General features: G+C 45.8%; 1 protein-coding gene across 2 annotated transcripts; it reads left to right on the top strand.

Annotated features, from left to right (window-relative positions):
- Positions 1-379: 379 nt before the first annotated feature.
- Positions 380-27336, top strand: SHC4 (SHC adaptor protein 4). 2 transcript variants are annotated; one of them, XM_042876150.1, is made up of 13 exons: positions 380-441; positions 987-1592; positions 7231-7301; positions 12986-13049; positions 13892-14011; positions 15578-15631; positions 18338-18389; positions 18935-19061; positions 20955-21132; positions 22187-22247; positions 23567-23746; positions 25234-25487; positions 26192-27336. In XM_042876150.1, exons 2-13 carry the CDS (start codon positions 1029-1031, stop codon positions 26345-26347), a joined length of 1881 nt encoding a protein of 626 aa, XP_042732084.1. In that variant the 5' UTR covers positions 380-441; positions 987-1028; the 3' UTR covers positions 26348-27336. The 2 variants fall into 2 exon arrangements, with proteins under 2 accessions (XP_042732084.1, XP_042732083.1); XM_042876149.1 differs by lacking the exon at positions 380-441 and adding an exon at positions 452-651.

Genomic DNA, 27336 nt, shown 5'->3' with positions numbered 1-27336 from the left:
CTTTCGCCCCTCTCACCGACTTCGGGGCAGCACCGTCCGGAGGCCCTCAGCCCTCAGGTCAGGGCTGCAGGTGCAGCGCCGCTCCCAAAGGCGCCGCCGCTCCGAGTCCCGCGCACGGAGGGGAGCAACGGGAGCGTTCCGCGCGCCGCAGGAGATGCGGAGTCCCGGCGCGCGCGACCCCGCCGCGCTCCCGCCCCGCGCCCCCCCGCACTCGCGCGCTGAGGGCGCGTGAGCCGGCGGCGGGCGGCGATTGGCTGCCGGCAGCACCCCGGGGGCCGCCGGGCCGCGGCCGCCCGCCGAGCGCCATTCACGGCGCTGCCCGCCTGCACGCGCTGAGGCTCATTCACAAAAAAAACTTCATTCATAAAAGGCGGCGGCGGCGGCGGCGGCGCCCAGGGCTCGGCGTGGTGGGAGCGGCTCGGGCGCTGCTGTGTGCCGAGGGTACGGCGTGCGCGGGGCTGCACCGAGCCCGCGGCGGTCCGGCGCTGAAGGATTTTGGAGCAAGAATTGGCGAGCCCGAGGCTGAGAGCTGCTGCGGGCTGGGAGGGCTCTGCTTTACGCGTGTGCGGGCAGGAGCGGTGCGGCGCGGGGGCAGCTGAGGATGACGGCACCGAGAGCCGCGCACCTGGCGGGGCTCGGGATGCTCTGGAGGTGCGGCTGAGCGCGGGGCTCGCCTGCTGTGCTCTGCTCTGCCCTGCCCGGATCGCGCTCGGGCCGTCGCTGCGGCCAGTACCTGGCGGTGACATCCCGGCCGTGAGTGCCCGGTGTGTGGCGCCAGGGGGGGACAGGGGCTCGGGTGGCGTTCCTGGGCGTGGGCTGCCGCTGCCCGTGGGACTGCACGGAGAATGCCGGCCGGCCGTGCGGCTGGAAGCCTCCCGCATCGAGGAAAATACGCTGCTTGGGAGGGAGTCGGCAGAAATCTCTGTCAGGTTTCCATTTTTAACGTTGTTTGACTTGCCTGCTTTCCGTCTGATTTATTCACAAAGGCGATTTGTGCCCAAGGCTCCGGTTACCGATCTGCCAGGGCTATGAGAGAGCGCGGCCCGCAGAGCCTCTGTGCACACGTCCTGTACGTGGGGCTGCTGCGACACCCGGGGATGCTGCACAGGGCCAAGTACAGCCGCTTCAGGAACGACTCCGTAACGTCTCTGGACGAAGGGCCGCAAAACATCAAAGGTTCCTCCTCCTCCTCCTCCCACCCTTCAGCACCCAGCCTGCTGGCAGAGGACGTCCCGCTGGGTCCGCAGGACACCTGCACCACGCTGTGCGCGCTGATCCCGCGCATGGCCAACATTAAACTCGCCAACCCCTCCGCTCTGCCCGGCCTGAAGAGCTTCTGCCTGGGGAGCAAGGAGGTGCCGAGGACCAAACTGACTGAGTGCGTCACCGTCCCTGGCGGCCCCTCCTCGCCTGAGCTCGGCTGCCTCTCGGCCTCGTACCCTCAGCCCGGCACGGAGGGGCCACACCTGACCGCGAGGCCCGCGGGCGGCTGCGCCGGGCGGGGAGCGGCGGAGGCGGTGGGCAGGCTGGGAGGCAGCCTCGTGCCCAGCAGGGAGAGTGCGGAGGAGCCGGGCACAAGCTACGGTGTGAGGGTGAGTACTGAGCGCGGGGACCGGGCGCTGGCACAGGGGTCTGCAGGCTGTACTGGTCAGCCTCTGGTCAGAGACAAACCCTGTGTGTCTGCTGTTTAATGATGGATGTAGGGCTGTGCTGAGGGCCCGAGGGAGTTAAAAGGAGCACAGCTATCCCCAGAGGTAGACAACATCAGTTGCCATACAGGCTGTCCTTAGGCTCTTGGGGGAGCACAGCTGAGCTGTGCTGTAAATGAGCGCACTCTGAAATGTGTGTTGAGGGGGAAGGACTGTGGCAAGGTTCTGTCCTTCCCAGCAGCTCCAGTGCCAGGCAGGTGCTGGCTCACACTGTGATATCTGTCAGTGCTGGGCCCAGCATTGGCCCTGCAGCCCCTTCTGCATGGTGCAGGATGCCGAGGCTGCCCTCCACTTGTGCTGCTGGGCTGCACCCACTGCTCTGGGCACAGAGAGCACTGCCTGTTCCTCCAGAGGACACCCAACCACAGCTGCTCTGGGTGTTTCTCACACTGTGCTGTCACTGTTGGTGCTGGCTGCTGTCAGCAGTTGCTGGCTGTGGGGACCGTGCTGCTGGATGAGTCCCTGGGCTCAAGGCTTTGCTTCTGCCACCCATGTCACACTCGGGAGCTTTCTTGTTTTCCATTTTTCCTCTCTGGATGTTTAACTTCTGTGCCCAGACCTTGCCAGGTGGAAAGCCAATGGCCATTGCTTCCTTCTCCACACTCTGAACCTCTGACATTGCACATCAGAAGGGAGAAGAACAAAATGGGGCCGTGGCTGTGCCCACCCTTCCCAAGCAGGCAGGCTACTGTGGGTGAGGTCTTTGGCTGTGGGAGCTGTGGGGTGGGCGTCAGTCAGGTCATCAGCTGTGGAAATGGAAATCAGAGTGCAGTCATCTTCATTTGACTTGTTAAAGGCAGCAGTAGGAGGGAGCTTGTACTGGCTGGGGTTCTCTGAGCTACCCTTGTGCCTGTCCTCTTGTGCTTGGCTTCCTGTAAGGCCCAGTGCTGATGTGGGCACTTGGTACTTTGGCACCAGTTTGGTGCTCACTGGCTCACTGGGTTAATGGGCACACAGGTGGTACATGGCATGACAGCACAATGCCTGCTGGGGCTCCCAGTGCTGGTGGGCAGTGTGCTGGTGTTGTGGTGTCACGGTGCATGGCCTGTGGCACCTGCCTGTTGTATGGTGTCAGTCACAGCCAAGGCTCTGAGGTCCCTGCAGGGCTGCAGGATGGCCCTTGATAGGGGGATTTCCCAGGTCCTGTATGGGCTCGTGGGCAGAGGCAGTGAAGTGTTACCTGCTGGGAACCACGCCGACCAGAAAGGAAAAGGAGAAGCAAAACCAAGGCCCAGCGTGACAGGAAGGTCCAGAGAAGTGGTGAAGGGGCTGTCCCCTTCTGCTGCTCCCCAGGTACTGTTCCAGTGCATTTTCCTGCTGTGGAGGTCAGGCTGTTTCCCAAGAAAACATCTTTGAAGGGCTGACTATTAGGGGCCTCCCAGCACAACAGGGAGATGTCCTTCTGCAGCTCTGCTGCTGTAGGAGACCCAGGACTACAGGAGCACCGCTGAGACACATCCTGATGTGCTGTGTCCAAACCCGGTGGCTTTTTGACCAGGTATTTCAGAAAGACAGTAATTGCTGAAGTGATAAGAAGCTTTACATCAAAAGTGGTCACCCATAAATTGGAAGGAGGCAGAAATTATCTGTCAGGTGTTGCTTCAAGAGGTGCTAGCAGTGGGATTCCCTGTGTGCCCTGTGGTGTGACTGCAGCTGTGCACAGCAGCTGGAGATGCCACGTGTGTCTCACATCACCTGGACTGTGCAAGATGCTGAGCCCCCTACCTGCCTGCTCCTCCAGCCTGCCTGTGTGAATATCAAAGAGCCCAAGTAGCAGTACTGAAGCAGGAGCCAGGACAGAGCTTATCTCTGTACCGCTATCTTTAAGAGTAGAGTGAAGGCCCGGCTGTTCTTGCACTTCTCTGGCAGGAAGGAGATCAGCTCTGGTGGTTCGTGGCTGCAGAGCCACAGCTGTGAGGGGTGAGCAGGGCTCGGGGTGCTGGGCAGCCCTCATCCCACAGCTGTCACCACCTCTGCCTTAGGGTAGTGGTTCTCTGTGGGCTGCTCACGTGTGCTACAGCTGCAGGTGCTGCTTTGGGTTCTCTTTGAACCGAATCTGCCACAGCCCTTGTCCTGCTGCAGTGGTGTGGGATGGGCTTTTCAGATCAAAACTGAAAAGAAAGGGAAAGTGTGCATGTGTATATGTTTGTGTGTATACACTCATTGAAAATGTGTTTGTGTACATATGTCTGTATATATATACATACATACATAAAATCAGGAGCTTTTCCCTGTTGTTTTTTTTTTTTTTTTTCCTCAATACTTGTTTAATCACAGAATGGCCTGGGTTAAAAAGGACCAAAATGACCATCTAGTTTCAACCCCCCCTGCTGTGCACAGGGTCGCCAACCACCAGACCAGGCTACCCAGAGCCACATCCAGCCTGGCCTTGAACGCCTCCAGGGTTGGGGCATTAAAAATTGAAAACTCACAAATGAAAGGGTCAAACCCTCCCTGGAAATTTTCTATTTCGCAAAACCCAGACTGTTTTCCAGGCTGTTCTGCCTGTGCTCTCAGGCCCTGCCGTGGTGTGTGGGTGCCACGTGCTCATGGCTGCTGCATGCGTGCGCTGCTTTCCCCTCCCGGCCCCATCCATCAAGGTGTTATTCACAGCAATCAAAGCAGAGCTCCCCGCTCCCCACCTGGCAGCCCCGGAGGAAAGAGGGGTGGGAGGCTCAGAAATCTTTTCCCCTTACTTCAAAAGTGCCTTGTTAAAGCAGGTGCTGGGAAAATTAAGTGCTTGGATGGGAGAAGGATTCCTGACACCCTCATTTGCACACAATACTGCTGCTTGTGATTTTTTTAATGTTTTTTTTTTTCTCTTTTTTTTTTTGCCCAGGTAACTGTCATGTTTTCAGGGAATCCGAGCAGCATCTAACATGCCTTTGGTTAGAGGCTGTGTGGCAGCAGCATTGCTTCTACTAGCAAATCCTGCCACCTGGATCCTTTGTTCGATGGCTGTGGGGTCTGTAGGAGCTGCCCTTGGCATTAAGCATGAGTTAATGCCTGTTAACTAATAAGTCAAATCGTGAGGCTGCAGCTGTATTGTTTAATTAGGAGCTCCATGAGCTGTATCGCTGTTCCTGGTGAATCACTGGCTGTCATTGAAGCTGGAGCCACTCACTGTGTTGTGGGAAGGAATGCAATGAGACGTGGGGCTGTGTTAGAGGGTGCCTCAAAAGCTTATTCACGCGAGCCCTGCCGGGTGCATTCACATCTCCTCCCACGCAGTCCCTCATCCTGTCTGCAGTCACTCTCCATCATCTCTTGCAGAGAGATGTGAAAAGATGTGCATCTTTAGTAAGCAGCCTTCTCTCCCAGCCCCGGCAGTGTAAGAAAGCAGAATCCATCCCCAGCTCTCCCTCCCTTTGGATGCTATGGGACCGCTGCAGGGAGATGGGGGCACGCTTTGCCATGGGTCACTGCTACAGGAACTGGGCAAGACATCTGTGGGTTCAGCATCCACCCTCATCAGTGAGGTCAGGTCCTTAGCAGCTGGCTCTGTTCTGCGTTGGCGTTTTCTTCAATGGAGGGGTTAATCATCCTTGTGTAATTTTCACTACTTTTTTTCTTCCTTGGAGATATCTTTTGTTTTCTCTACCAGGCTTCCAGCATCCCATTGTTCCTTCTGAGTGCTCCCTGGGCTTCTTCGCAGCTCCGTGACCCCGATGTCCTCCTCCCCAGCCCCACTGCTTCCCCCCGCCCAGGGATGTGGGGGTTCAGCCCTACAGACCGTGCTCATTCAGATAAAATAAATGAGGGATGCAGTGAGGTACTGTGTTAATGCACTTCCTTACTCAGGCTTTTAAAGAAAGGAAGAAAAAAAAAAAAGAAGGCCTTTTGTGAATCATTGATAAGTTGAGCTTCACTCAGGGTCACTTATGCAAAAACCTAATATTGATTTTTCATCTTTGCTTAGAGCAGCTTCCCACGCATCTGCTCAGGATGCAGCAGGGACTCGCTTATCAGTGCATGACTCACCTCCTCCTCTAAGTCTTGCTGTTCTCAAGGATCGAGGGGCACCCAGCCAGCTCACAGAATGCTTGACCTTATCCTGTAGGACCAGAGGTCTCTGCCGTGCTGTGAGCTGAGGCTTGAGGCATATCTTCCACGTTTGCTTTGTTCCCGTTAAGCAGGAATATCTTTAACAAGTAAGATAGCTCTCAGAGTCCTTTACAAAGTCATTAAATGTTCATTAGGGAAGCAGTTCTGCAAACCCTTCAGATTCTTATTGATGTCCTTCCAGGGCTCTGACCTAATTCTGGAGTTCTCCCAAGGGTTGCATTGCTATTTGGAAAGAAACCAAAACAGGGATATAATACCATTGTTGTGGAATCCCTGCTTGACTGCGCGCACACGTTCTCTTTTTAACACAGTCATTTCTGGAGGTCTCTGAAGCTGGAGCAGGCACCTGCATTCACCTCTGAGCACTGCAGGAGAATCCATTCACAGACAGGCCGGTGCCTTTCTCTGCACACAGTGCTGCTTCTGTCCGTGCAAAATGAGGGCACAGGGCATGCAGCCCCTGCCTGGGGCTCTCTGTGATGGATCCCAGAGGCTGTGACTCCATGCAGGAGGGCTCGGTGGGGCCGGGCTGTTGCAGGATGCTCCGTTCCCAGGTGACTGTTGCAGTGTCAAACAGGGGATGCCAGGTGGGAAGCACAGATCTGCATTTGAATAGCGGAGGGATGGCTATCAGCAGAAATGATAAAGGAATGGGTAAAATGTTTTGAAGAGAAGTAAGCTCAGTGGCTGGAGTTAGCCTGGTGCACTTCATCGAGATGAAAATGTTCCATAGGTTTGTGCAAAATGTCAGAGGGTTCTGTATGGTCACAGATCATCCAAGTCTTGATGTTTCTGAAAATTTGTCCTACGTAAATCCCAAATAAGTATAGAAAAAGCCCTCAGCTGTGCCCCATACAACAGAAAGGTGGGACTCAGCCTCTAATTTAAGGCAGTCACTTTGTGGTGCGGGCTCTTAAAGAGCTGTTGCTAAGAGCTTGAATTGCAACTCTGCCTCCTCCATCTTCTGCAGAGGTTGGATATTTGTCATCAGACCTGCAGCAGCAGGGGGCCGGTGGTTTTCCTCATGCCTGGTAATGCCTCCCACTGCTCCAAGGCCCCTGAGTGCAGCGATCCTGCAGGTGTTCTCTGCACATGGGGGAATTTCGCTGCAGCATCGATGCGTTCCTCCCGGCTCAGTGGCACAAGTTAATCAGTGATAATGAGCAGAGTTAGGAAAGAAGAAGGATTGGATTTTGTGTCCCCTGAGGGCTTCATCTCTTTTTTGTGCTGTGTTGTTGGAATTGCTGGTATCTTCCTTGCTGTTCTGCACACTTTTCAGTAAACCTTCATCAATTTATGAAGCTGCTTTGGAACGGCTGATTTGATTTTCCACATAGATTGTAGTTCTGCGTAAATTCAGTGGGCTGAAATCACACTTGCTTTCTTTTCTGACCTCCTCTCAGCTGTTCTGCAGGTATTAACATAGCCATCCTTTGTCTCTCTTTGTTCTCCACAGTACATGGGCTGTATTGAAGTGCTGCAGTCAATGAGGTCCCTGGACTTTGGCACACGAACACAAGTCACCAGGTAGGCACTCCTGAATGGGAATTCAGCACAAGAAAGAAAAGCCTGAGCACTTATTTCTGTATAAAGCCACTGCTGCGTGCCAAACCCTCAGACTCTTTTGAGTAGAAGTTTGCATGGTTTGCTTTGCTTTTTCCCAAGCGATGACTTGAATTACGTGGTCATTACAATAGGCTGTTTCCATTGTGAAACTGATTGTTTCAGCCACAGGCTGAATTTATTGCCCAGCCCTTGTTTTGGATGCAGAGAGAATCGCCCTGCAGTCGCAGTATGGTACAGGCACACCTGGTGCTTGGTATTGGCAGCTGGGCCAGGAGCCTGGGCTCACGTGGGGCACGAGGTGAACATGCAGGCTGTGCCACAGCCGTGCTGCTGCTGTGGCCAAGGCACAGCCTGGGCGCTCCAGGCTTGTCTTCTGCTGCCTTCTCCCTGCTTCACACCTGATGCAAGGTGCCGTGGGTCCCTCCATGTAGTGAGGTCGTCTCACAATTGATTGTTGGCAGGTCCAGAAGAGAACAATCCGCTTTATTTTTACCTTTAGTTTTGCCCTGTATGCAGAGTCCTTGTGTCTGTGAGGAAGCACATGAGTGCCTTTCCAAAGGGGCTGCTGGAATGCACCCATGGTCCTGCAGCAGAGCTCCCTGCTCTCCAGCCCCAAATGCTCTTTGCAGAGAATTTTTGCCCAGCTGTGTCCATGTTCTCTCCTCCTCAGCCTTTTTTTCTGGCTCGGCTCATGCTGAGGATGCCAGAAGTGTGGTTTAGGGTTCCTGTGGCTGCCCGGCTCTTCCTTCCTGCTGGCAGATGATTTACAGATGCTCTTTTGCTTCTTCAAGTGCTCATATCAAAGAGTCTGGAGGCAGGAAAGGTGCATGACGAGATAAGTGTTAAACATCTACCTGTTGTCTCCCAGACTTATCAGCTAAAAGGAAGAATCTGCACAACTTGACTTAAATGCTTATATACTGCACTCTAAAGCAGTCAGATTTGTTGTAGATTCAAAGTCAGCAGTTGTTTACATTTAGTCAGCACAAGCACCGTTCCTGAATGGGTATGTGAAGAAGTGCCTGAGATACAAATATAGTTCCACTCCCCTGCCTAATTTTTTACCAACCCAAAGGAGAAACACAGTAGACTTTGCACAGATAAACCAGTTTGGTAGATTCAGACACATGCATTGTGTTCTTCAACAGCACCAGCCAAGAAGTGAGGTTACCTCCCATTTGCAAGGCCAGGTCTGTGCACGTTGCTACACTGACAGAGCTTTGGTCAGACTATCTGAAAAATACTGAATATGAATTATTACCTAAAGAGAAATTGCCAACTTAAATTTGGCCCAAATGGTGCCAAATTTAAGGTTTTGTTAACCAAGGCTATGTGAGGAGTTAACAATGGAAATAGTTCCACCACCTAAAAAAAACCCCATGCCACTGCTGACCTTGGGAGACTCTTTTGTGTATGAGAAATTCAAAACTTAAGCTGTTTGCAGACTGCCTGTTGAAGGGCTGTGTGCATGCTAGCTTTAAAGTTCGGTTGATTACGTCCTGACTGGGTGACAATAACTCTGATTATTCTCCCATTGTTCTCCCAGGCAAGTCACTTTATGGATGCCCTCCACAACACAACAGTGAAGGAGTTATTTGAAATGATTCCATTTTAATAATCTGTGTTATTTTTACAGGGGATAAAAACATATTTTTACTCTGACGGCATTTCACTAAACAAAGAGCCATGCTCTGTTTGAAAGTGATGTGGAAGGAAGGTCAGTTTAAGAAAGTCCCTTCTGCACCAGCTGTAGTACAGCATGGGTCATTTGCATTCTGATGAAGCAGTGGGACTAGAGCCCCTGTGCTGTGGAGGTGTCTTCCTGTCCATCCCATGCCTGCCCAGAGCCCAGCATGCCCTCCCCTTGCCGGGGCCCTTCAGTTCTTTTTCTCTTTCCCACCTCCCACATATGTTAAATCAAGCTCAGTGATTGTATCTAGGCATGTATGGGAAAAGGGATTCTGTATCCCAGGTCCAGGCAATAGCTCTCCAACTTGGGAATGGCCAGGCAACATGGCTGGGGCGAGGGGCATTGCAAAGGACTGGTGGGATGGGTGCTTGAAGAAAGCTGACTTTGTTTGGAAGATTAATTTCAACTTTGTTGAGACACACAATCCCTTTCTGTTCGATGGTGTAGGCAGAGGCCTCGATGCTTAAAAGCAGATCTCCAGCAGCATGCTTGCTCGCTTACATCAGCCCCTTGCTCTTCTTTTGCTCTCATTTGGGGAAACAATCAACAAAGTGCCTCTCTGTCAGCACCAGTGCTTCCTCTGCGGCAGGGCTTGTTGCAGAGGTGCAGCCCTAGAGGACGAAATCTGAGTTTGAGTATACTGCTGAGATGACCTAAAGGCTCACAGGTGCCAAAAGGGGGCTGTCTTTGTCACTTCTCATTGCCCACCTTGCTGCTGGCTGCTGAGACACCACAACTTCCTTCTGCTCTCCCTGCAGCACCAGCTGGCTGCACGGGGCTCCATGGCTCAGCCCCACAGGTGTGCAGCGCAGGAGCTGACCCAAATCTCTTCCATTCACTATGGAAACAAAAACTGTGTCAGCTGCCAGTGGTCAGTGTGTGTAATTGCATGGACACTGCAGGACTGGCAGGCAGGGACCTCACTTCAAATGGCAGAAGTTGCCGAGTTGTTGAGGGGCAAGATTTGCCTTGAACTAAACCGATTTAAATTCCTCATGGCTTTCCCCATTTAGTTCTGAGGCTCCCAAAGGTGAGAGGAGCTGCTGCAGAGTGCACCAGTGGAGTTATCTCAGCCTGTGTGATTTAAAGGAAAACAAACAATCCAAAGTGCTTTGCCTTGGGATGTGTGACAAGGAGGAGAGAAAGGAACAACAGCAACATGATTGGAATAATAAGGCCACATTTGCTGCTGCTGCCTCTGATTGGCAAATGGAAAATGGAGAAGCAAATCCCAGAAGCCACAGAGCTGCATTTTCATCCATAGGTTAACTGTGAGACCTACAAAGGTATTTGCTGTCTGGCAGATCTAGAAGACTTGCCCAAGTGAGTGACTGACAGTGAACGGCTGTAAGAATGAATTAAGAGCGTGTTTCCAGGAAGAAGGCATGGATACAGTAAATCCAATTTCATCATGGATATTCCCAGAGTTTCTTTTCTTCCTAATATATGGTGCAGGTTCTACCTGCCCCATGGAAGTGACTGAAAATTAGAGATGTTCAGGTCTATCAGCAAGGTGTTATCAAATGCCTGCTTTTCACCTTTAAAATAATATATGAGAAGGTCTATTAAGTCATCTGGAAAGCCATCTGATGATATGAAGCAAGGAACAGCTGTGAGAAGATGATTTCCCCTAGGAAAGAGAGGAAATAGAAACTTAATTAGAAATGATTTGCCTGTTTTTTGTTCCTGTTTGTTGAACAATTGCATAGCAGAGGGGTGAAGTGGGCAGTCACAAGATGTGCTTGTACCAGAATGGGATCTGCTGCTGACAGCTTTGTCTGCAACTGAGTATTCCATACAGGATGCTTGAAGTGTTGGGGAACTCTTTTGTCACCACAATAGAACACTTCTCTGTTTTTCTAGTTTGTTCAGTTTCTGGTTTTCTTTCTAGGTAGAGCTAGACTTGAAGGCCCCAGGTAGCCTTAATGTCTTGTCTCTGATTTTAATCTCCTTTAATATTGAATGAGAAGATGAGCTTTCATTTTCCAAATAGATCATTGGAATCTGCAAGATCATCCTGCAGGGTGCCATTCCTGTTTCAGTTAGTTTTGCCCTTTCTGCCATCAAAATAATATCACCAAGATAACAGGAGAGATGTCAGGATTTCACTTCATATTTTCAGTTGTGCAGGGGAAAGTGCTTTGTTTTAAAAAGATAAAAAAAGAGGCTGTGCTTAAAAGGTTGCGTTTGTAAACTGAATCTGATCTATCTCATGCAGTCCACTGCGATGCTGCTCTTCCTCCTGGCTGCTTTCACTCAGATTGCTGTTTGTACACTTGACAGGCTCCAGGTTTCATTTCTCAGGACCTTCTCTGACAGGAAGCTTCCTTTTAACATCAGTGCTGTCCAGTGCTTTAGCTACGGGTGCTGGCAGCCCACCTGCTCCAGCCATCCTGCAGCATGGGGCCTACCTGGCCCACTGCCTGCCAGCGTGGCTCAGTGTCTCCAGGACATCCTGCAGGGATAGCACATGGAAAACTTGCCCCAGCAACATCTGTGATTGCTGGGTTATTGAGATAAGACTGTCAGGTCGGATCCTGGAATCCATGGCATGCTGACCTTCCCTCATCTCCAGGATGTCCAGGAATGTTAAGGAAATCTGCTGAACACACCCCAACCCCGTTGGTCACCATTTTTCCACTGGTTTCCAAACAATGACTGTAAGTCAGGGAAAAGTTGATGGCTGCCAATAAAAGATTTTTTCCCAGCTGCTGTGCTAACTGCCCTCAGGACGCCACTCTGTGGGAAGCATCACCTGGCTGACCATACATCAGAACTTGCTTTGTTGAAGCCAGGAAAAGAGATGCAGCTTGTAACAGTTACATTCAGTGAGAAATATAGCTGTCTTTGATACAGCCCATCAATGCATTCTGCCTTACATTTCTGCTTTCTGAGGTGAGAAGCATCTATAGAGGTTACTGAGTGGCTGGGATAGGACACCTGATTTGGGAAATAGCTGCTCGAGGTGAACTAGGACCTCTGATTTGCAAAAATGTCGAGAAGCTGAACCTCCTAACCTCCCCTGTGAGCTGTGGCATTACAAAGCACTACGACAGAACCCCTTGCCTAAGAGAAGCAGCTTTGCAATCCAGCTTCAGCTGAGCAAACCGTGCACCTTGAAAAGAGAGAGGAGGTCTGTGCAGCATTCCCAGAGAAAAATCTCCTGCCCAGAGGGATACAGCACTGCTGGCAGCGACACTCAAAGCATTTTCTTTGCTGTGTGTGTAGCTGTCTAACCCACAGTTTGGCCAAGGATATCACAGCTTGGCAAAGAGACATGCTCTGCACAGCCTAGATATCAAATGCTGGAAGAACTGTCACACCTAGCAAGGGCAGAACTGGGAAATGTTCAATCATAACTCCCAAACAGCGTAGGCTGGGCAGCAAGAATGTTCTTGTGATATAAATTGTGGGAAATTTGCTGAAGTGCAGGTGAAACATTGCTTCTGTGATTTCTTTCTTTCTTTTCTTTTTTTTTTTTTTAAAGAGAACCCCCCCTCCCAGCACCAGAAAGCCCATAAGGGCACCCAGCTGGGCTCACTCAGCACACCCCTGCTGTTCTAACGAAGATGGATTAAGACAGGTAGGAATGCTGCCTGCCAGCCTTCCTGAGAGAAAGGACTCGAAGGCACGAGGTCCTTTGAGTTTCGTTGTGGTTAGCTGGTTTTATTTATTTATTTAGGAACAAAGAATTGTCATTAGGTGACACTCGTATATTTTATGAAGAAAAGGAGTGAATCCAAAGCAGGCTGGTAAATTATTGTGTTTCATTAAATAGGTTTTTCTTTTTAACGCTGGGAGGGAGAAAGAAGGAAAAACAACTGTGAAAGACTTTCCAGAAGATTTAAGTGTTTCTAAGTGGAATTACAGCAATAAATCACAAGGTTGCTGGCCCAGTTACAGCTGATGCATGTTAAATGATCCAACAGCTTGTGCTGTGTTTTTCTGTTTGTAGGGAAGCAATAAGCCGACTGTGTGAAGCCGTATCAGGTACAAATGGAGCGATAAAAAAGCGGAAGGTAAGTACTGCTTCAGCTGAACAATTGCTCTTCTGTATCTGCTTCTGATAAGCTGGATACATGATTCCCCAACGAGGTTCAGCCCGTGCTGGAGTTAGTGAGCGTCAGTTCACCTGAGCGTGCTGCAGAGCTTAGCCTGCTGCGTTCTGGGGGCAGGGCTGTGCAAGACCTTCCTCTCTCCAGGGTTAAAGCTCTGCTCCTGCCAACCTCTACAGTGCTCAGCGGTTTCTAAGTTTTAAGGTTTTGATCGCTGAAGTGTAGGAGGCCTTTTGGATAACGAAAGGGAGCTCATTCGTCAGAAGGCTACCTGGTGGTTATTTGTATTGCAAATAAGGAGAAAAGCAGTGTTGAATGGGCCTGTCGTTTGTTTAACCGCTGGCATGCAGAGAGGGGCAGTGGAAGTGGCTGCTGTGGGGCAGTGTTGAGGGGAAGTTATTGGTTTCCTTCAGTAAGTGTGGAGCTCAGAATGAGCAAACACACTCCTGAAGAATGAATACATGAAAAATTTCCTGATTAATAAGGAACATTTCATCCTCAGAAAATGAAGCAGAGTTCACTGGGAAAATTAGTTGTTCTGAACTCCTTAGCTAGCTATAATATGTAACTTTCTGGGATTTTGTTTCTTTAACACTTCTTTTCCCCATTATTGACGTAAAAAGCATTTAATCAAGTGTGATTCAAAGCTAATGTTTGTCAGAAGGTCTATTTGTCAGAATCAAGCTGTTATCCTTGTTCCCATTACATTCTCAATAAGATGCTGTAAAATTCTACTTGATTCTGATATACTTCTGCTGCTAGCCAAGCCAGCTGACAATGTCTTTCTTTTGTTTCTGTGTTTAAAGCCTCCGGTTAAGTTTCTGTCTTCTGTACTTGGCAAAAGTAACCTTCAGTTTTCTGGTGTGAACATAAAGCTGACCATTTCAACAAACAGCCTCACACTGATTAACACTGACACGCAGCAGGTAGGCTATGTGTAAACCAGGGTCTTTCTATCCTTGCTACCATATTCTCCTCTTTTTGTGACATCTGAAAGATATGCAGGGTGCTTGAGCAGAAAGCAGCACCCAGTGTCTTCCCATGCACACCTGTTGAAGCTGACTTTTAAAATAAGAATATTTTGGGGTAATTCAAGATGTGACATATGCCCTTTTTATTTGTCATGGTGTCTTTTGTATCCAGGGATCTCTGAGCACGTGGCAAAGTGTTTCTCTCTCTGTCATTCTCTGTACAGTGCCTAGTAAACAAGGTGCTAATCTTCACTAGGGTTTCTGACAATCCTAGAGTAAAAATATATATGTATAAATAATGAGTTAGAGCTTAGCTTTGCTATTGTTCAAAGCTACATTACAGCTGGGTAATATATGTGCATCATCAGTTGTACTGTGTAGATTCCCCGGGCTCTGCTGGGGCACAGTCCTGGGAGTCTGGGTGTGCTCTGGAACCGGAGCCCGTTCCATTGGCAGATGAGTCCAGGAGCTTTGTGCTGCCCACCAAATTCCTCCTTCAGCTCCAGCGTGGTCTCTGCCAGGCCAGCAGTGGGTTTCCTTACAAGCTGCAGCAGGGGAGCAGCAGGGAGGTAGTTCCAGCTCACTGGCTCTGAGGACCTGTTGCACTGACTTGATGCTGTCCTGAGCGCTGGGAAGCTCCTGTGGCTTTCCTGGGCTGGGAGGGCCTATGGCTTGAGGTCTCCCTTCCTTTCAGCTGCAGCAAGCAGCAAAGGGCTTCTCTATACTGGAGGAAGCTTTGGGAGCTGGCAGCTGAAGTCTGGCCCTCTCAGCTCTTCCTTTTCTGCTACAGGACTAAAATCTGGACAGACAGATCTCTTTCCAAGTGTATTGACGTGTCCTGTTAGCATGCACACAGGTGTTCGGAGGACTGTCTTGAAATTCTTCTAGGTCTTTCATTACTAGGCCTTTCCAAGCTGAAAAATCCCGTTTGTTCCATTCCTGCACTGCCACCATGTTTCATTGTATTCCCACTTGCATAATCTTTTGCACTTGATTTTATAATAAAAAACAGCCCGTCTCCAGAGATGAGGGAGTGTTTTAAACAAAGTTTGTGCTTGATCTGGCTAGCAAAAGTCCTATCACATAACAGTGTGGTGCTAGTGCTGGGAGAGAAGATGGTCCGAGCATCAGTGGGCACTGTTTGTAAAAATTCCACTGTTATATATGCTGTGCATTTAAATAAGACTAACTACTGGTCATTTTGAACTGAATTAATTTCTCAAGAATTTATGAATGCATTTAGTATCTTCCATTATTCTCCTGTGAAACTCTCATGTAGGCAGCTGTGTACTCACAAGGTTAGAAATGGTGTCTGAATTCATTCCAAAAACCCTTTCAGGATCTAGATATTATCAAACGTGATTGGATAGTCTCCAAAAATATTCCTATTTTAAGCTTTTTCCTTCACAAATGATACGCCCATGGTTTATTAATAGATGGGGTTGTCATGAACTGAATTGCTTGCTCTGCTGTTTTCTAAATGCACGTGAGCATGTTTAACTAATTTGTCATGCTTTTCAGATTATTGCCAACCATCACATGCAGTCCATCTCATTTGCTTCTGGAGGTGACCCAGTAAGTATTGATTTGTAAGACTTCTGCAGGTATATGAAGTTATTATGAGAATAGAAATACCTGCAAATACTTTACTTCATTAAGCACTAACAGAGTATGCCATGCTTCTGCATCATGACCAGGAGTCTAAAATAGGCAGGGAGTCTGGCACAGGAGTTTTTGAATGGAGGTTCAGCGGGGATTTGATAGTTAGGTAGAGTTATTGTTCCCACCGCCCATCAGTGAGACTAGGGTCACTCACAAGACCACAGACTTGGGAACCTGAAAATAAGAATATATGAACGTGGGAGCTGCATCAGTTCTGAGGTCCCTGTAATCCAATGCCGTGTTACAGAAGAGGTCAGCATCAGCCTCTCTAAATTTTAGATGAATTTCAGATAAACAAAGCTCCTATAAGATGGACATGACATTATTTTTCTTGCAGATATGGGGTTTTCTCCCACTGTAATAGTTTTGAACTCACTGATGTTATCATGCAAGAAGTTTTCTTTCCTCTTCCAAATCTTTCATTGAAATTATTGTGAGGAATTTGTCATTCATAAACATGTCCTATTCCCTTCTCCAGCGTCAGCAAGTTCCCAGCGTTCTGAATTTCACACTCTATGTGTTATGAAAACTGTATTTTTTTTAATCAGTTTGGAATTTTCTGCCTTTCAGTTTTGATAAATGTCTCCTTGTTCTTGTGTTATGAAACAAAGGAGTAGAAGCCAGATCTAGCTTTGACTGGAAAATGACAGATTTGCCTCTTTGGATTTATGACCAGGCAAGGGAAAATAGCTGAGAATCAGCCCTGTGTGGTGGGTGGAGGGCCATGGGGTGATGTAAGGAGCCCAGCGGCTGGTGAGGTTTTGCCTGAGCTGCTTGAGAGCAGGAGCTTCCTGGAGCTGGGGAGCGAAGCAGGGATGTGGGGATGGAACATTGTGCAGGCTCTGCGCTGCCAGTCCTGCGCCCAGCGGGGAGGCACTGCATGGAGCTGGTGCCAAAGAATTAGATCCTTAAAGGATCCCGCTAACAACCAAGGCTTTTTGAGAGGTCTGACTTTCACCATGAGGTGCTCATGCTACCCTAACACACTGCACTGCGCATTACAGTCCTTCTGCTTTGCAGACCCTTCCTGGTAGCTCCAAGTGCTGCCGTGCTGTCGTGCTGAGCATCACAAAGCTTCATTTCAAAGTCCAGTTTTCTTGATAGTTAAATAGTTTATATATATATATATGTATATCCTTGAACTGTCTTATCTCTGAAGTATGTACCATGCCCTAGAAGCTGGCTGTCTTGAGTCTGTCTTTATGTCACGTCTCAGCATAATTCAGGCAGGGATATATTTCCAGCTGTATTTTCCATAGGACATGTCTCTCCAACTGTCCCTATTTTCAAGGTCTGAGCACAGTTCTGTGTTGCTCTGCACTGTTAAGGAATGGCAGGATTCTGTTCTGGAGGGGGCTTTGTTTTAAAGCAAAGTCATCCATGCAGACACTTAAGTGTTGTAAAGGTATAAAAATAGCAGGTACTGCTCCAGTTGCTTCAGTTTTCCAGTTACAGTCAAGACCTAATTTATTTTAAAAGTAAAATATCATAAAATATTTATAAACCTTAAGAAAAACCTGGGAGGAAAAGAAAGGAAATTGAGTTTTCTAAGTGCAAGAGAAATATTTAACTTTCTTTGCTTTAATGATATTACCTTGGGAGATTTTTTCTTTTTGAACGATCTAGGACAAGATCTGCTGACCCTAAGATGTGCCTCCTGTGTCATTCATTGTGAATTATTAAATGGATGTTCTTGTGCATATTGCAAATGGGGCCTTTGTTTCCTGCCAGCTGACTGCATCTTTCCCCAAGAGAGCCGTGCCTTTAAGCTGCCAATTGTGTTTTCCCCATCCCCATAAAGATCCAAAATAACAAAATGCATCTTTAATAATTAAAAGAATGTTATTCATTACCTCACCGTTGTTACTATAATGTTGAATTATCAAGCGACTCTTTGCTTTTGCAGTATGACTAGAAATGTTAATCTGTCTATTTCAGATCCCGTTTCAGTTTCACAGGAGAAAGTGATTACTATTTCGGCACTAGCTGTGAAGAGAATCTGTAACAGACAACTGATTATACTGAGGTTGTCTGATCTCAGCAGTGGCCTTCAGATCCGGAGTAGTTTAACCTGATGTTAACCACACTGACATAGGCAGCAGTGGTTGAGATGGAATCCCTCTTGCCTTCTGTGATATTTTAAATATCATCTTTTCTCTAAGATGCCTTTGGAAGTCAATCTCAATGCCACAAATGGTGAAATTATTACATGGTCTCTGCAGCCTTTTCACACTTTTAAGTGTTCCATGGACATCAATGAGGGCTGTTCCAGCTAAAAGATGTGGCTGGAAGTCACGTTGCCCTGATGCCTCTGATGAGGCACCAGCTGAGTTTCTTCTCCCTTGCAGAGTATGAAAACACAGTTTACTGGAAACCCAAAGAACATGAAATGGTCTCCTGCATTTATCACAAGAACAAGCATTTCTGCACAGTTACTGTGTCAATATCCACCACTGCATCGCTGATCTTTCCCTTACCCCCTTGTGCAGCACCTCCACACTTTCTGAAACCTATTTTTAAAGCTAAGAATATCTCTCTGTGTACTGAGTTGCTTTGTTATGGTGATAAGGTCGTTCATAATGATAACTTTAAAAACATTTGTTTTCTTCTTTGCTGAAGGATACAACGGACTATGTTGCATATGTAGCAAAAGATCCTGTTAATCAGAGAGGTATGGAAGAAATTTTCAAATCATTATGTATGTCTTTATGATTGCTTTATCTGTTCCAAGAACTTGCTTGAGTTTTGTGATGAGTCTTACTGAGCAGCTCAAGATTCTATACAATTTCTAACTTTGCTGTGTGGATAGGGGTGACAGTTTGCATGCAGGCTGTGGCTCTAAATTCTTTGTGCCATTAAGTGGGGATCTGTAGGTCAGACTAAACTTGTGCCAGCTGCTGGCTCTGCACTGGGACAGGGTCTTTCCCAGCACAGACAAAAGGGGTTCTACCTTGCCTGAGGAAGAGATACAGGTGTGTTCTGTGCAGGAACCATAAATGGAGTTTCTTTCATTGAGTTGATATCATGCCTTAAATATATTCAGAGCAACATCCTTTGCTTGTCAAAAAATCTCAGTCCTCACTAATGCCCTAAGGCTGCCTAGATAGTCTCATGCTCAACTTTTCTGCTCTAAAGAATAGAGATTGATATTTTTTTTTTTTTTCTTTTTTAATATAAAGGACAATTACCTCATTAAAGCAAGGTGTCTCTTTGCAGCATGCCACATACTGGAGTGTCCCAATGGGATGGCACAGGAGGTGATAAACACCATAGGGCAGGCTTTTGAGCTCCGGTTCAAACAGTACCTGAAGAACCCATCCAGCCTGGTGACTTCTAATGAAAGGTCAGCATGTTCTCAGTCACTGACTTCACTGACAGTTTTCTTCTATTCAGTACTTCTCAGAGAACAATTGTACTCCAAAGAATGATCCATAAATAAGATGTCTAGGTGATGCATTCTGAATGTATGCTAACTGTAATACATGCTCTGTGTACACAGAGCAGTAGAGTAACATCAGCTTATTCCAGTGAATGGCACTGTTTCCAGTGACATTTGTACAGGTGCTTAGTTAAAACTGTTGTATTTCAAGTGATGCAAGGAAATGGGACAAATGTTCAAATTATCCTGTCCTTACTTGGGCAGGGTAAATGAAGTGGAGAAGTTTTGCTCTATAAATATGGTGCACGCTGAGCTCAGTCCTGAGCTGTGCCAAATTTAAGCTTACTGCAGCTGTGGGAAGTCTGTGCTGGGGATGCAAGCAGTTGTAATTCACCTCTCTGCTCTTCTGCTCGTGACCTGGCAGAGACCTGCAGTTCCACCTGCTGCGAGTTGAGTCAGCCTCGTATGCTGAAATCAACCCAGCCACCACCAGTGTTTTAAAGTATGAAGTCTTGTCTTCAGCCCATTGCTCATACTGTGGGACTTAGGTTAACTTTCAGATTGCAGTTCCCCGTTTCCAGTGCACTGGACGCACAGCTCTTGGTCTGACATATGGCTCTCTCTAAGGAGCCATATTTTTCCTTTATTGATGCAGAATTTGATCCCTTGCTACCTCTCAGAAACAGATAAAGCTGTAAAACCACCTAGCTGCTTCCTGAAAACCAGAACCAGCGTGCAGGCAGTGTCACTGGTACAGTGCCTGAAACAATGCAGTAAAATTGGTTTTATTCCTTGGCAGCAGTACCACCTCCAGGTTATATTTATTTTGTCATATAGTGTTTCTTGGCATTCCACTGCTAATACTCAGTTTACCCTGGAGACAATAGCCGCAGGAAGAGTCTTTGCTATGAAACTCTGAGAAGTTATGCCAGGAGTAAATCACAGAAAGGAGAAATGGAAGATGCTAATTAAATTCCCTCCTTGAGCTGAAACCGCAGCCAGTCTTGGAGAATGGTCCTCAGACAGAACTCGGATATTGCTGTGTGAATGAGTCACCCACCTCCAACTACTATGAATCACATAATCAAATACTTGCACTGCATATCACGTAATCAACTACTTGAACTTTATCTCTTTCCTGCTCGAGGTCTTTTATCCAATTATATTCTTGTTAAACAGAGAAGTAAGATTTGAGATGAGCTTTTTATTTCGGGACCGGAGACAGTACAGGAAGCACCTAGTTATTTTGCAGTGTATCAGCTGTACATTTAAGCTATCATGATTCTGTTCTAGCTCAAGAAAAACGTTGGGTACCATCCTTCATGTCATTCACTGTTTTCTTCAAGCTGAAGCTGAATAGTCGTATTGTTTCTCATTATTAAAATCAGAGTGCATTCCATTTAGGATGACTACATTTTTTTTGTAGCAATGTTTGTTTTTCTCAAACAGTTGCAGGCTTGTCTTCCTAAATGCCACATGAGGTTTTAATTTTCTTTTGTAAGTCGTGTCACCCCCCACTCCTGCCCCCATCCCTAGATTTATATAGTTGAGATGAGAAGCCAGAAGAATCATTCTTATGGTCGACATTTTGGATACCTTTGTGAACAGCACATTGGTATCCCAGGGATCTGGGCTGTCTAGTGCCAAGACAATCCCCCTGAAGCCTGAACCATGGTGATTCCATTTTCAATTTGGAGAGAATTAAAGTAAACAATTCTGACAGTTGAGGCCCAATCTCTGTTATGACCTTTGTATGGCTGATCTGTGCACTGTGTGATGCATGAACACTTGGGATGTTTGCCTACACTAGAAAGCAGTCGATAACATCAGTTGCTTTTATTTCCACGTTTGTTTCAGTGAGGCAGTGAGTGCTGATGGATCAGCTGGGAATTTACAGGAGAGGGAGGATCATGAATATTACAATGAAATTCCAGGGAAAGAGCCTCCCACTGGTGGAGTATTAGACATGCGAATGAAAGTGCCAACAGACCAAAGGTCTGGCTGTTTTATACAGTGCAAAAAGCAGCACTGCTTGGTAAGTATATCTTCTGATAGAACTATTCACTGCCTGTTATGGGAATGAATAATAAAGTGTTACTGTGGTGTAAAGCATTGGTGTTAACATCAGAACCAGGTTCTGACTATGCTGGGAAAGGGTTTTTTTTAGGCGAGATTTAATCATGCTTAGTACATAATTGAGTCCCAAAGCACTTTCAGAAGATTAACTGGTTTGTCCTTAGAGTACTTTTAGGAGATGGAGTAATATCCCCTTGTTAACTTGTTCTCTGTGAGAAGGAAATAGATACGGACCTGAATGGCTTGTCTAGGAGAACATTTACAAAATCTGGGACTTCCTGACTCTCAGTTCTATGATCCAGTAAATATTTCCTCCCATCTATTATGCTCTACAACCTATACATATGATATTAGCTGACTGCAGTGTATATGCAGCACTAGTTATGTCTGGAATTTTTGATGAGACTCCATTGAGCTGCAGTAGCTACAAAAAATGGTAGGAAAAAAAAAAAAGGCTTTTGCTCGAGGTAGTCAGGAATAGAAAACCATTAGGAGTAAAACCAGCAGAGTTCAGACTTGCTGTACAGACTTCAAAGTCCGCTCTGTCTGTTCTTGGAAACACCAGCATTTCTCCATTCAGTGAAGCAGGCACCATCTTTGCTTACAGGGTGCACGTTCAAACAGGCCTCCTGGCAGCTGGTAGGTGTTGCTCAGGAGGCTGCTGTTCCCAGGTGTGGTTTGTCTCTGGAGGCAGCTATTGCCAGGCTCTGTCCTGTGCTCCATCTGTTTTCCAGTGTTAACTTAAATCCTTGCTGTAGGCCTGGTAGTCTCCACAACCCTGAGTTTGTTTCTACAGCTCTCCAGAGTCACAGGGAATTATCCTGCAACATGTAATTGCACTTGCCTTCTTTCCATGGGGTAAAATATTATCTTAGGAGATGGGAAAGTTTTTTGGTCTTTTTATGAAGAATTCAGTTACCCGGATCCCAGTTAACTGGTGCACAGATGTTATAACATTATGCGAGGTTTCCAAGAAACTATTGTATGTGACCATTTTTACAATTTCTTTGCAGACAGGCAGCCCGACATCCATCAACGTATATGAAAACTGCCCAGAAGAAAACAAAACCATGGGTATGTGCTCTGTTTTCTTTCACATGCATATGCATGAAGTAACCAAAGCAGTCTGGCTGTAAGGGATGCCCCTTTGCTTTCAATACAGTGTTGAAAAGTGGTCACTGAGTAGGTCACTTCTGGTTTCCTAGATGAAGGGCAGACAAGAAAGCCTTACAGATTTTCAGAAGGGCACTAATCCGTTGTCGTGTCTGCTGGCAGAATTACTCATTTTACTTGCCATGACACTGTACAGTAGCTCTCTGTTGTTTAATTCTCTTTCATATGCCTTGAAGAAGGAGGATATTTCTTTGCTTTAACAGTCTCTGAAAATATCCCTTCCCCCTACAAATACTGAATTTCTGTTCCAGTGGAGTCTGTGGCCTGGATTCCAGTCTGGGTTATCTGTTTAACTGTGCCCATCCCTCTCTTTGGGGAGCTCTGTGGCCTGTATCAGTCCCACTTTGGAGAAACCTGCTCTCTGGTGCCCCAGGGGATCACTACCCTCCATCCCCTTCTGGCCTTTACTTGCTACATCCGATGCCCTGAGTGTGTTTCCCCAGCTCATCTCTTCTACTGCTTGGTGACATTCTTCTTGAATACCGACCTGCACTGCAATAAAGAGACAGGTTACACTGTTGAAGGAGGATGGTTCAATTCCTTGTGTTATTGCTGATTTAAGGAAAGGAGAACCAAATGATTCTAGCAACGAGAGGGTGAACAAATAAAAGAATAAATGAATAGATCTCTGACTAAAATGTTTGCTAAAGAGCAAAAATATGTGTGCTATTTGGCTAGCTGAAGTGGCATTATTTTCATATCCTGCAGGGAATATTCTGTTAACTTGTTTCTAGGCTGGGATTCTAACCTGACAGATGTGGCTTTGGCTCTCCATGCAGTGCCACAAAAGCACTGACTTCCCCATTCTCTCTGCTCCACCAGAATAGCAAGAGAGAATTGTTCAGTTTCCCACAAAGCTTGTGGTACAGAGGGGAAGGAAAGGGCTTTGCAACAAACAATGCATACAGCTTGTGTCTCTGTACAGTCATATGTATTAATTTCTTTTCAATCAGCAGGGGATTTAGTGCTGACATTAACTGAAGCAGAACTGAGCCAGTGTGGAACATCTTTGAAAATTTCATTCTAACTTTGAATAGCGTACCTTGTGCCATAGGAAAAAAACAATTCATCTGCCAATTTTTGTTTTCCTTACAAAGGACTTTCATGGGATATACAAGAACAGCAACATTCATATTCCATTTTTTTGCAGTTATTTTAACTTGAGTTTAGAAATAATAATAAACAAAAAGGCATCTGTGCAGACTATACACTAATTGCAGGTTGTTGTGGTGAAAGATCACAGAAGACAAAGAAAGATGCAACATTACTGAAGTCTGCCTACAGAACAGATCTTTTTGATGATCCGTGTTACATCAACACGCAGGCCCTGCAATCTGCAGTCTGTACAGCCCGGGGTACAGCAGCAACGCAGATCCCTGGCAGCCCACTGAGTCACACAAGTAGGTTCTTCTTGTGATACTGCGTCTTTCTAAGCTTTGAAAAGAGGGGACTTGGCAGCCATGTGCATGGAGAAAGAGTTTGGTTTCCTCATAAGAAATATAGGAAGTAGGGGTGCAGTCCTTCCTAGTGGGTTTTGTTTGTTGTTTTTTTGCTTGTTTGTTTCTTAAATTCAAGACAAAGGAGGTTGAAGTTGAAAAGTACAGACAATGAGTATGTGGAATAATCTTCCATCTTCTGTAATAGTCTTGATTGGTGACAGTGAATAGTATCACATTTTCCTCAGCTGGTAATGAACAAGTCTCTAAGATACTTGGGATTATACTGTGCTCAAGGAAGAGGGCTCTCACGTACACTCATATCTCACCCACTCTAAGCTGGAAATGACCTCAAATGCTTTTGCTTCACAGGCAATAAGCATGCAAGGTCAAAGCAGGAACATGAGGACCGCCTTTTCCCAATTCTTGCACAAGTGATCTGACCACTGAATCTCATCCAACAGCATCTAAAGCAGATTGTTTGATCAGTACTATCTATTTAATGTATGACCAATTAAGTCTTGATTTAAAGACTGCAAGAGGTGGATATCCGTTAGGTGGCTATGTAGTTGCTGCTGATTATCCTCATTATTGGAAATACTTTATTTAATCACATCTTATGGTTTCCTACTGAGTGTTTTCTGTCATTGTTGGCTCCACACACAAACGAGGGGGCTGAGGGCTGGATCATATCCACTGTAAAGGAAATCTGTAACCATTGAGACATTTCTAGCCCAGGCATGCATTATGCTCTAAAAGGAATTGACTATATCCTGAGGACCCTTGAGTTGCACAATTTCATTGAAGAAGTGGTATCCTTTTTATTTTCCTTAGAAAAATGCTGCTTGTGAATCATTTGCAGTCTGACTGGCTATATCCCAAACCACCCAGTTTTGTTAGTACATTCAGTAATTGTTCGTTTTTTCACAGCAGATGCATCATGCTGTAATCCTTCTGGCTACGTTGGCCATGTTGTCTTACATTCCTGCACATAGCTGGAGCCACTCAACATGATTCTCCCAATGAGCCTTGACAACCTCTTCAGAGCTTGTTAAGGAAGAAGGAAAGACTAGATCTTAAAGGCTAAAAAGAACAGATTGATTTTATTATTTTTTTTTTTAACAGGGAAGATTTGACTTTAATAGAACCAAAGAAATACAAAACCAAAACAGTGGAGCATCAGAAAAATGCATGTTTTCCAAACCCTGTTGCCTAGCAACCCAATGTGTATCCATCTAAAATATGGGAGGAGATCATATGGTAATTTTACCGAATGCACTTGAGGATTGTGTGCATTCATGTTTGAATACCATTGCAGTCTGCAAGGTTGGTTTGATCACAGCTTCAAGACTGAATCATTAGATTTTTTTAAAAGCTATAGAAATAGTCTCCCTCTTCCTTTTAGGATAAAGTTCTAGGAGAAGTGTTCAGTATGTTCCCTTTCATTTCAGAGTTACCAGAAACTGTGCAGCAGAGTGCCACAAGCAACACAGCTGGTCTCTGTGTTCTGCCACAAATAAAACAACAGCTAAGGAATGAAGATTGTTACCATGGCAAATTAAACAGGAAAGCAGCAGAGAGCCTCTTAGTCAACGATGGGGATTTTTTGGTGCGAGAGAGCACATCATCACCTGGTCAGTATGTCCTCAGTGGACTTCAGGGAGGGCAAGCAAAGCATCTTCTCTTGGTGGATCCTGAGGGCAAGGTATGAACATTTCATATATGGAAACCTGAGAGCTGCTCAGCGATTTCACTGCAAAATGATTTCCTGGACATGGAATTAATCTGATTCCCTTCAAGTTAATTTAAATTGAGCCAGTGGGTGACTTCAGTAGCTTTTAAAGTTCAAGAACTTATAAGTGCTGAAGCACCGTGGAAATAGAATTGAGGTACTTAAATATTGCTGTAGTCCAGGTGCTGATAATTAGTGCACACTTAACGTATCCTTTGAGTCATCAGTATATTGCTAGAAAAATAACCCTAACATTAAATAATGAAGTTGGTTGGTAATGTACTTCTAGATACAGAAAATATAGAGCTGGCTTGATGTCAGCTGAACTCTGCTTTTTTCTGCTTGGAGCTAAAAGAGCACTGTTAAGTGAAAATCCTCAAATGAGGCATAAATCAAAAAATAAATTCTTAGTAGGAATTAGGGAAAAATGTCTCCTTCCTGTGGAGGAAAAAAAAAAAAGGTTTATTTTGTTCCTTTTAGCAGAATCAGTCTAGTTCTATACATTCAGTCTCTCGATAAGTCAGAGGATAGGTCTGAATTGCTGTCTACAGCCTAATGATGCTGCTCCATTGAGTTCAGAGGCTTAAATGCATTTTGACTTCAATGGAATAGGCTCGCATCCAACCACTTACAGGCACAGTATAACCTTAAATACAATCTTTTGCTTCTTTCATCAGGTGAGAACCAAAGACCATATATTTGATAGCGTGGGTCACCTTATTCAATATCACATGGAAAATAATTTGCCAATCATCTCTTCTGGAAGTGAAGTGAGCTTGAAGCAGCCTGTAAGGAAAGAGAGTAATATGGGACATTTGCATTATCACAAATAATCCCTTGGATCTCACAAACCCCAAGACAATTTGTATCTGGAAACTTCATTGACTATTATAAAACTTCATATTACGAAGACAATTCAAAAGGAATAGACTGCACTTTCTACTGCTGTTCCAGAAGATATCCTTTTGTGTGTGTGTATATATGAATATATGTATATGTGTATATCTATGTAGATCTATAGAGATCAATAAGCATAGTTATATAGACATATATAATCTTAACAAAATTACACCTTCAGAGTGTGAGATTCATTTGTGAGAGGATATTTTAGACATGCACAGATGTCACTTTCAAGGTCATACTGAATCAGTAACTATTTAAAAGCACAATCAAACCTCTACATGTAAAAGCTCACTTGAATGAACCACTGGAACATTAGTACGTGCCTTTTAGGTTAGAGTTATTGGAAACCAATATTATTTATACTGAATTAGTTTTGGATGGTTAAACAAACATGTCTATCCTTTTCGCTATTTGCCAAAACAAATGCAATTTGAATATTACTAAAATATCACCTGCTTTCGATAGACACTAACAATCTCATTTTGCTTGTAACAGCACTTTACTAGCAAGTAATGTTTGAAATGAATGGTGTTCACAATACAAAAAGATTGTATGGTTTCTTGATTATTTTTTATCACTGACAACTCAAAGACTGAGATTATGCAATATTTACAAAGTTGAAATTGATACGTGTAATATAATTTTGGAATAGAACTTACTAAGGGGCAAGCATGCTAGATCCTAATATTTTTGTCTTGCATAAAATTTTACTATTATTACCAATTAATACCGGAGTAATCTCTTTTTAAAAGTAGGCTAAATATATTTTCATTGATTACATAGCTGTTTACAAGCTAAAAAAGCTGAACAAAACTAATGATACATTTTGAGAGAAAACTATTTAAAAGACTGTTTGAACTGTGCATGTGCCCTTATTCAGTATTCTTTCCAAAACAATATATGATTTTCTCTTTATTCA

This window comes from Lagopus leucura, unplaced genomic scaffold, assembly GCF_019238085.1.
Source record: "Lagopus leucura isolate 7727_CA_CO unplaced genomic scaffold, USGS_WTPT01 Super-Scaffold_100015, whole genome shotgun sequence".
Classification (NCBI taxonomy): Eukaryota; Metazoa; Chordata; class Aves; order Galliformes; family Phasianidae; genus Lagopus; species Lagopus leucura.
This window is presented reverse-complemented; position numbering and strand designations above follow the sequence as displayed.